We start from the raw sequence: 10,977 nt of genomic DNA on the forward strand, positions 1-10,977 counted from the left end.
GCATTGTATGCAATATATTACATGAAAAGACATAAAAGAGAAATTTTTTAACGAATATCATGGGATTGACCACAGAGGGGATAAATATGACTAGGCACATCAAACATATAACACAAAAGAAAACTACCAGTGAGAATTTGAGGAATAAAAAGATACAATGCTGTGTGTTTTAACTTTAGTGCAAGCCTTTTTTCAAACATGTTAACTGGCGAGGTTTCTGGTCCACCAATAAAGAGGAAAAAAAATGGTCACTCATGAGTGAAAAACTTTTTCCATCATAGGTTACGAATTTTTATAGAGTAAAAATGTTTTCACATGATAAATAGACCATAAAGTTAACTTAATAAAAAATTTGAGAATGCTCACCTTTCACTGATGGTGTCTGTTGAATTTGAGCTTGCCCTACTAGATTTCTTTGCAATCATTGCCTTGGGAAAGTTAATGGCCACCTGGTGAAAGGGAAAGGTAAGCTAAATAAATTTTGTGTGGAGCTGGGGGAAAAAATCCGTTAAAATTTAAGCATTTTTTTTTTAAACATAGAAAAAAATATATCATCCTTATTATCAAGATTTTTTTAAAGTAACCTTTGTCACATGAAAAACTATGTACTGAATTTATTATAATTTTTATTTTAGAGAGAGGTTTGATGATAAACCTGATTTTAAAAAAAAACACCACATGGCAATTTAAATTCTAGAAACATACTTGTTGGTGCTGTAAAATAGTGTAACACTGCTGCAGGCTTTTCAATGTTGCGGCAGAGGTTGCTTTGAGCAATAATAGATCCTGAGGAAAAAAAAATCTATTAAAAAATTATTCCAGACGTAATAAAAATAAACAGTAGCTAAATATGGTCTGTCCTTACTACAATGAAAAATTTGATAAAATATTTCAATACTTTTTTTACACTATCATCAATAAATTTTAATAGACTGGAATTTATATTCTTAATGGACTATACAATATACTGGAAATAAATGTTTATGTAACCACACTTACAGTATCACAAGATTTTGGTCCTATTCCTGAATGTGGTAGTAACTGAAAGAGAAAAAACAAAACATTAGATTGAAATAATACGGGCAAACTTCTGGAAGTGGATAAGTCCTTTTCCATGTTTCAGTACTGTATCAGTATTTTTTTGTAGTTCTGTCCAGATTCTAATGTGAAATTGAATAAGTAGATATTGTCTTATATATTTTTTATGGGAATTTTGTTTCAGTCACCTCGATCATCAATTTCTCTGTTGTGGCTGTGGTGTTGCCACCAACATGTGTGGGAAAATAAATCCATGCCCCAGGTGATGACTGATGTACGCACTCGAAGCGCCATCACCATCGTGTGATTATTTGAATTATCACGTAGTTCGTTTCTCGTCCTGTACATAATATGTTGTGTAAATAAAGTCTGTCCCTTCGTGTAAGATAAAATGCATGTCTGTTTTGAATTTAAACTACATGCAACCATCCCATTCACTCAACGTGGCCTTTTGTATTTATATTAAATTGTTTCACTGATTCCCCCTATTTTCAGTTTGAAATCTTTAAATAATACTACACAACAGTGGATATTGAGTTTTTTACATTAGTTTTTTTATTCGTCCACTTGGAAAAAATGCACAGAGAGATAGTTATAGAAGTACATAGATAGATAGTTTATAGTGGAGATTTACAGTCAAAAATCTATACACACATACTTTTGTAATAGAGTATGGCAAAAGCAAATTTCACTGTATTTCGTATGGCCAGACAGTTGGATGAATAGCTTAAACTAATATACTTGCACAAACAAACCAGACACGTTTGACTGTGAAATAAGAAATTTAAAAACTACTATTGGTTTAAAAAGGAAAGGGAGCAAAAGCTCTTCATCAATACATTGAATTTGTTTATTTGTTATTTTTTATTACAACTGAATAAAATAAAGTTCAAATATGGCAATGAAATAAACAACAAAAATGGTAACAAAATACAAGTAGTAGTAGACACAAATAATGCAACAGAAAATACTTTGCAACAGCATACCTCTACACTCCTTGTTAAACTATGAAGTCTGGATTCAGTCTGTTGAAGCATGTCTCTGACTGCAGAGAGGGCTTCAGCCACAGAGGAAGCAGTTCTCTTCACACGACTCTTTCCATCATCATGATATGATATGCTCCCCTGAGGCAGGATATATGTTGGGATATCACTATCTTTGGTGCTGGTTTGCTTGGATGCTCGATTCTCACAATATGAATGAGTTCTCGCAACCATTGGTCCAAGAAACTCCCTCGGAGGAAGTGGAGGGTTTTTCTATGAAACATAGGAAAATTAATTTAAAAAAAAAATCAAATATAATGGTAGATTTTTTGCAAGCCATGATAAAACATCATAAATGCGAAAAAAATATTCCTTTTATCATAAATTAAAAACTTACAGTTACTCATACATAATAAGACCTCAATTATCCAAGCAAAAGAGAACTGGGTATATTTGGACAACCAAAACCTCAGCTAATATGGGTCTTTCAGAATTTGGAGTAAAATTAAATAAACTTGTAAACGGTGAAAATCATATTCACATTATATAAGTTATTTTTAATTACTGAAAATGAGCGGGAAAAAACAAAGACCAAATGAATAAAGTATTTAAGTTACATGAAGTAATGCAAAATATTTACAGTTTACGAAATCTCTAAGACTACTTTTAAAAACAGTTTAAGGCTACTTAGTTTCCATCCTGTGCCTGTATATACAGTGAAACACATGAATAACAATACTCAAGGGATAAAAAGAAATATTGCTACATAGGTGATTGTTATAGAGAGATCGTTACACAGGATTTTCACTGCATGATGAGTTAACTTTAAAGTACAGGTGTTATAAAAAGTCTGTACACTTTGCAAGTTAGCAAGAGACTTTGGACATTACTCATGACAAGTACATTAAATGTGTAACAAACTAAAATTAAAAGAAAAGAAAAAACATGTTGAAGAATTTACCTCAGCAATGGTGTTGGTATGACGCTCTGCGACTACCCTTATCCTGTTCACCCAGAACTGCCTTTCTTTTGCATCATTAGCTATAATAAAATGTATAAAGAATTTAATAGGTTTTACCCCCAAAGAAAATATTCTAGCATGTTTAGTCTTGCTATGAATTATGGTGACATCAGTGACAGAGATAATTAGTAACAAAACTTAGAACAATTAAGAAAAAACAAACAAACAAATAAGCAAAGCAACAAGCCCTTCTTCATTATCCTCTTAACTACCCAAATACCCAGAAAAATAACTTTCGAGGAATGGAAAGGAATGTGCAGTGGAGTGAGTTTGACAGAAGTTGCTGCAAGAGCTTTCAGAACCTCATGCATACAACACAAAAAAATTGCCAATAGAAAGAGGAAAATTAAAGTTTGCAGCCCATCATAATAAACTTTCAAAGTAAGAGAATGAAAACCACATAAATGAATTGAACAACTTGCAAAGAAATATGAGTGATAAAAAATTTGAGTGCATGTTCATTGAAGTAAATGACAATTCTCTATCTTCTTCAGAAGGAAAGTGATCATAAGAATGGCTCTCTTTGTTAATCAACTTTGGTTTTATTTTTTGCTTTCAATTTATTGGAAGAGTAGATCTAAAAGAGTTACTTCTAAAAATTTATTTAATTAATTTTTTCTTTTTAAATCTTTAAAGGTTTCCAAAATCTTAATAACACAAATTTTTGAAACCTCTCATTGTGACAGAATATTCTCAGAATATTTTTGAACTAAAACATTCCAAACATTCCATTATGAGGTGATTATGCCAAAAGATTTGTTTTAAATGTTTCAGGCAATGTGAAATGAATTATATTTCATAATATAAACAAAATTAGCAAAAAAAATTTCATTATTTAAAAGAAAAAAAAGAATATTCTTGATTATTCCCCAATTTTTACATCAACCAGAATATTCTCCTCCGAGAATATTCTCCTGTCACATCTTTAGATGTTCCAACCTCTTCTATTTCCATCACCACACACTGATATGAAAAATGGAGGAACAAAGGGAAAAGAAAAAGACACTGATGCAGGAAAATAAGAACAAAAATAAATTTTGAGACCAGAGAGAAAGGTTATGGATTTCGAAAGTCAGATGGAAAAGAATATATATTTTTATGTAAATATCTAAGGTAACTGAATATGATGTCATCATCATGTACGCATAATTTAACCAAGCAGAATAATTTAAAAAAAATTAATTCTATGGTCTGCATCTGTTTTGTGTGACATCTGATGAAAATTACTATGAAACGAACCAACCTGTGGGCTACCTGGCCTCATACAGGGTAAAAAATAATAACTATGAACTTTCAAAACATAGAAATCACACCTTTCAATTTATACATTTCCCCACATGCAGCACTGATCGTGAAAGACTGGCTATCTTCATCACTGGGCGAGATGACCGCACCCTGGAAAAAAAGAAATAAGTTTTAAAGCTATTTTTCTATACTCTGTTGCAAAAATCGCAGTCTTAAATGTTGAATAGATTATGATTTTTGTGAAAATGATCATCAGAAATTCAAATCAATTTTAATTTCATCATATAATATCTAAACATAATAAAGCTATAGCAGATTTAGAAGGGTGCCATTTTATATATACTCAGAGTAACAACATTTCTTAACGGCGGTCATTTTCAATAAAAACATTCACATTATGACAGATAATTCATGGTTTAGGATTTTAAAGTTGGTTTTCTGAACGAATTTACAAAATGAGAATTTTTAAACATAATTACTAGACAAAACAGAACAAAGTGAAAAAATTAGTCCTCTGATATAAAATAAAGGTTGATACTGATCATTTTTGACGCATCGCGGCCATTTTCTGCACACGAGAGCTAACTAGACCGGGACCTACAATTTATTGCAATTTCCAAATGGCAGGCTTGTTTTTTATACTCATCGAGAGGTTGGTGCGCTAACCCCTTGATGGGGGACTCCATGCAGTAGCAATTTCTTCTATGGTCATGTCACAGTTTTTGTTGTACCCCTGCATCAAGAAAGTTTTCTGACAAGGACGAACCGGGTATTGAACTCATGACGCCTCTAAACATTCTCTGGTACTTTAGGCGAGTATCTTATCAACCTCGGCTACAGCGCCCCAAATAAAGGTTGTATGGTCACAATACAAACAATGTATAGCATCTGAAAATTTCATACACATGCATCATGTAATGTTTTGCAGGAATCGAATGTCAAATTGTGGGAATATACCAAGTGTATATCATACCAAAGTCATAGATTCTTCTGTAACAAATTGAATACAAGAGTAGCGTGATGCACTGTACTATTTTTTGAAAAATAATAAAAAGGGATACGTCAAAAGTCTTTGTTTTAACTCTTGCACTGCTCACATCATGATGATGAGCATGATAGGCTGCTCAATAATTTTTTGATGATTTACGATATGGAGCAAAAAAAAAAAAAATTTCTTATGCATACAAAAAGGTATATTCCAGACCATTTACAAAATTTAAGAATTAAGGAAGCTAGCTTATGCATATCTGTAGAAAAATCAAAAACTTGAATATCATTCACAAAGACTTACCGCTAGATAAATGGCTCCTCTAGGTCTTCTTTTTTTCACTTCATCAAGCTGGGCAAAAAAAAAACATATTCAATGTATGCATAACGAATGAGGCATAATTAATGCATGCAGATGATTCCAAAAAGATGGGAAAAGAGGTGATAGTATACACCAATACAAATAATTGTCATAAAAGAATGCATGGTCTAACATGAAACGCAAATGCACTAGCGTGTTTCAAAATGGCCACTCTGCAAATGTTAAAATGGTATTCCTGTATGAATTTATCAGGAGAAAAAGAAAATCATGCATGCAAATGTAACCTAAAGAAGAAAAGAAGAAGAAACCATATACAAATCTGCGTCAGTGAATAAAAGGTGTTCCAGCATGCAACCATTCTAACAGTTGTAATGTACAGGATAATGGTGAACTTCAGTAATTCTGAGTCTGTGCCTTTTATTCACTGTGATGCAGATTTGTATACGGTTTCTTCTTCTTCCTCCCCAAGTTACATTTGTATGCATGTGATGTTCTTTTTCTCCCGATAAATTTAAAAAGGAACGCCATTTTAACGTTTGCGGAGTGGCCGTTTTGAAATGCGCTAGTGCATTTGCGTTTCATGTTATACCAGGCACTCTTTAATGACAATTAAAGTGTCTTGAATATTGGTGTGTACTATCACCTCTTTAAGTTTTTCCCATCTTTTCTGAATCGCCCTGTATAATTACTTGTCTATCAGTATGTTAATTGACACCTCACACAGCTTACGGGATTTTTTCCCAAAAGTTATTCGCATTTAGAAATAAATAGCAAAGCAAATAAAAGATATAGCACAATAATGCTATACACCTCTCTCACTTGTGCATTTTTTTTTTTCATTGTTCCTTTGTACCAATGCATAAGCGAGAGATCACTGTATTTGCATCGGATGTTATTGTCTTTGGATAACTCATAAGGAAGGATGCCATGGTACAATGTGAAGTAAAGTACTTACCATGTAATATTCTAGGATACCGGAATCTGGCAGCAGAACAAACCACCTGTACTGGTAACCTTTAACGACATTGGTGTACTTATGGAGTTGACCTTCCAAAGGTTTGCTGCATGAGTTAAAAGTATATTAAAATATGTTGTCTTTAAAGGATATTTATTGATGTCATAAAAAAAGTTTTTCCAAACTATAAAGTTTAGATTTAATTCAATCATTTGGTAAAAAAAAAAAGCGTACATTCATAAATTTAATTAAAAAAATCGTTGCATTTTATCCTTTCAATGTAACTATGATGACCCTCGAGTCCTATTGTTGAAAAAATACTCGCTGAGGTTACAATAGGGCTAGACAAATCCCAGGTGCAAAAGTTTCCTCGGCAACTAGAAAACTGATATCAGTGCCCGGAAACTCTCCATATGCACTTGCTAAATTAGAGTCCAAAGATGACAAAATTTTCTGATTTCATGATAATGTGTCAATTTGAAAAAAAAAACTTAATCTTTAAGACTTTTTTTTTAGTAAAAACCATACTTGATTTCTAAGAATCTTGATTGCGGATTAAATTTTTTAATGATTTTTCAAGCTCTCAGTTGCACTAGAATAAAACTTGACATCGAGGAATAAGCATGCTCACAACTTTTATTAGCAACATATTCTTAATCAGCGAAGAAAAAAAAATTAACACAGCTCGAGAAAAAAAATGCAAAAGGATATATAAACATGTTTACCTGTAACAAAATAAGCCAATACTAGCAACAACGGCTCTCAAACAAGATAAGTTACAGGAACAATTATAAAAAAAAAAACATGAATGTGACAGTGACAACAGTAAAAATACTTGCTGGCTGATTGTTGTAAATGCTTTAAATCAGCATTTCTCAACCTCTGGTATACAACGAAGTCATAGGTGGTTTGCAGGCATAATCAATCCTTTAATTCTTTAACTGAATGAAAGATTGGCGTATATACTCGTGTACCCGCACCACTTCAGTATCACCATAATAACATTGAAGGCCCGGTATATAAGCCGAGCCCCCCCCCCACCCCAAAATCTGTGTATTTTAGAGGGGAAACAAATTTGTATATTTTTATGCAATAAAAGTTACAATGAAAACTGTCTAATCCATTTCTTCTGATTCTCCAAGCTCTACATCAAAAGCCAATATAGTGTGGCATCTTCGTTTTCATCTTCAACCGTGGCATCATCACTTGCAAAATGGATGTCTTGTTTAAAGCTCCATCCATCACATTACTGATACAACACATTGAGGAGCAGTAGCTTCAAAAACTTTCCGAGAAACTATTTCTCACAGCAATTCAACAAAATTTGGCGTAGATGTTGCTAATCAAATGACCAGAAAATACTCGTTTAAGGCAGTATCGCGGAGGTGGCCTCTGTCCACCACGCTTTCTACAACATCCTAGTTTTTACTACTATAAATTCCTGGATTTCGTACAGCACAGTACAGAAAAGTTAAACTATTAGTCGAATGCAGTTAATCTAAATACTTATCGACAAGCTGAATTCATCATACGTCTCAAAAACATCTAATTCACACATACAGATTTTAAAAATAACTTGACTGTACTATACAGAAAAAGGGCCGAACCAATGCCAATTACATGTGAGCCTACATAAAACATGTACATAAATATTTATGGAATCAAAAAATAATTTTAATGTACATACCTCATTTTATTCATTTCTTGAGCATCAAGTTCCTAAAAAGAAGGTAAAAAAGTGATCATTTTATGCTTATGATGCCAGAATTAACAAATACTGATAAAATATAGAACAATAGTACAGTGAACCCTCCAAATAATGACCACTAACAAGACCGAGCAAATGTGGGTTAATCTTGTTATTGGGAAATTACTGTTGTTAAGAGGTTCAGTATTTCTACAACGTAGATATAATTTTTTCATTTCTTGTGAAATTACAATAACCCATGAAAAGCTGTTTTTACAGCAAGACATTTATTTTGTATTGAATATGCGTGAATTTTTCATGACCTTCATTTGTGATTTTTATTGTAAATTTCACTATAGGAAAAATGCATGTAGCTGCACCGTAATCCTTGCATCCTTCAGTTATGATTCATCCTTTGATGCCATCAGCTATTTTTTATTGTTATCCAGAGCATTATTTTAAATTACCGCTTACCTGACTCTTTGATCTGTGACATAGCCGTTTTCAGAATTCAAGTTAGCGGTGAACCACTACCCCCTAATAAATACTTAGGCTCAGCCCTTGAACTTTTCAAGACGGTTAGGCAGCAGCACCAATTTACAGGGAACCTAACAGGCCATAGCCCAGGGCAGCAAATTTGAAGAACGATTGATCAGTTCGAACAATCGGATAAGTGTGGTTCAATTTGTATAGACCACAGCGGTAAAACCACGAATCTGCCTTTACATAGAGAAAAATCATGCAAGTCACCTAGAGAGCAAAGGACCAGGATATTGTGACCAAAATAGTTTGCAAGCATGTGTGATCAAAAACGGGAACAGATGCAGTATGGTCCGCCACGACTTTGGCGACTTTTTTCTCGCAATAAGTCGCCAAGACCATCATAATGCTTCTCTGGGTTGCCGTATTTTTTAACAATTTTCCGGTTTCATTGGGTGATACTAGATGGCGCTGACTTCACCAAACAGGATTTTTCTTTTGTTCACCGCGTTTTTTCAAAAATTCTAAGCAGCCGTTGTTCTATTTCCAGCGCGTCTCTCTCTCTCCCTCTCATTATTATTCCTCCCTTCTGTAGCTCTAGTTATTTGGATTATCTACTGCTCAGGTTGTATCATACCATTTTATTATTTCGTTGTATTTATTAGTTATTCACCCATTGCCATGCCTTCTGTTTTATCGGTTTATTATTTAAAATGAACCTACAGAACTTTTCATGCCCGGATCCGTTTATTTAAAAAAAAGGGTCCGGGTTTTAGTTTTAATACATAGAATATTTATGCCCGGAATTCCTTATGCCCCGATCTTTTTATTATTAAAAAAATGGGCCAGGTGTAATTTTTTGTAACTGATATTTTTTTCTATTTTTATGCTTGGTGGTTTCTATTATGTTTCCCACACTGTTTTTTTTTCGGTGTCTGTAGTGTCTGACGGCCTTGGCGACTCTTCGTCAGGCCATCAGACATGTGTGGAGCCAAATAATTGCCAAGTGGCGGACCATACGACAGCTGTTCCCAAAAGCGTAATTTACAAAGCAAATGACCATGGCCGCGCCAGAATGACCTGCACCTGATTGGTGCAGTGGGAAGATGCTTATCTTCCACTGTGAGGATTACCACCAAAGGTCCTCGGGTTCGAATCCAGGTAAGAACATTAGAAACAAGTTCTTTACACACAGAGCCTGAGGTGACGCCAAATGTAGAAAAGATACCTACAAAACTCCACTGGGTGAACATTGCTATATGGCGATATATGACTGAAGTTGCTGTATCTCAAAGTAGAAGAGTGCCTTAAAGTGTGCGTAAGCATGTGAATGACCTGCACAGCAAGAGACCAGATCAGTGAGCGACATAGAGTTTACAAGCATAAGAATGACCCAGAACATGTGCAAGCATGTTATGGGAGTGATCAAAACAGAGTGCAAGCACATGAGTGATCAAGAGAGAGATTTGAAGATGGGGCGGGGTAAGCGTAGGCCCCCCCCCTGCCTGCCTCCACTAGAATGGGAGAAGGTTAAGAAACCATAAATGTGCCTCTGCTGCAGGGTTTCAACTATAATTACTTGAAGAACACGTTACATATAGACCAATTTCACTGCACCATCTATGCTAGAGGTGTTTTTTTATAGAGAAATTACATGTTTAAATTATCATTAGTTTGCTTAATTAGCAATGAAAGATCTCAAGGTGTTTGAGCAGTGATATTCCACGTTCAGTGTAATTAATTGCCGCACTCATGCCTTTATTATACAATATACATTTGAGCACTTTTTTTTTACCACATAGCACGTGCTCCGACCTTTCACATCGAGTTCAAACAAGCAACAAAAATGATTGACTCCTCTGTTTTGATTACATAATATAAGCTAAAACATGATAATGACGCACACACATGCAATCGAACCAACGATCTTTGAGAGTTTAATTTACCTTGGCCTTCTTCATGGCTGACAAGAGGGTTTTTTTCTCTTCGTCCGTGAGATCAGGCACGTCATTAACTAATACATTGATTTCTTGTGTTTGGGGAGAAATCGCCATAATAATAATAAGTACATCGATGACATGTTGCCAACTTTCTGAGTACAAATAAAATAGAAATTTACAGATTGCAAGAACTTCATCATCACCGCTTTAGTCACTTTTAATGCTGAAACTAGATGGCAGGATCACATAACTGGAAAATTATATTTTGACCTGTCGTCTCTGCTTTTTTCGGTGGTACTTTCGTTAGAGCATCTCTTTA

At 34.2% G+C, this 10,977-nt stretch overlaps 1 protein-coding gene across 1 annotated transcript in view; it reads right to left on the minus strand.

Annotated features, from left to right (window-relative positions):
• LOC149083512 (oxysterol-binding protein-related protein 11-like) overlaps positions 1–10,816 on the minus strand; it is a 29,466-nt gene extending 18,650 nt beyond the window's left edge. Inside the window, exons 1-10 of the mRNA XM_089234027.1 lie at positions 10,665–10,816; positions 8,239–8,270; positions 6,552–6,657; positions 5,579–5,626; positions 4,356–4,437; positions 2,983–3,062; positions 2,025–2,294; positions 1,000–1,041; positions 706–786; positions 367–449 (exon numbers count right to left, since the gene is read on the minus strand). Of these exons, the coding sequence (XP_089090153.1) occupies positions 367–449; positions 706–786; positions 1,000–1,041; positions 2,025–2,294; positions 2,983–3,062; positions 4,356–4,437; positions 5,579–5,626; positions 6,552–6,657; positions 8,239–8,270; positions 10,665–10,772 (932 nt within the window). The 5' untranslated portion in view covers positions 10,773–10,816. The remainder of the gene's footprint in view (positions 1–366; positions 450–705; positions 787–999; positions 1,042–2,024; positions 2,295–2,982; positions 3,063–4,355; positions 4,438–5,578; positions 5,627–6,551; positions 6,658–8,238; positions 8,271–10,664) is intronic.
• Between the last annotated feature and the right edge of the window lie 161 nt (positions 10,817–10,977).

The sequence above is a fragment of the Pholcus phalangioides genome, unplaced genomic scaffold, assembly GCF_987345545.1.
Source record: "Pholcus phalangioides strain wild (caught in Gottingen) unplaced genomic scaffold, Ppha-v1.0 ptg000008l_1, whole genome shotgun sequence".
NCBI classification, from domain to species: Eukaryota; Metazoa; Arthropoda; class Arachnida; order Araneae; family Pholcidae; genus Pholcus; species Pholcus phalangioides.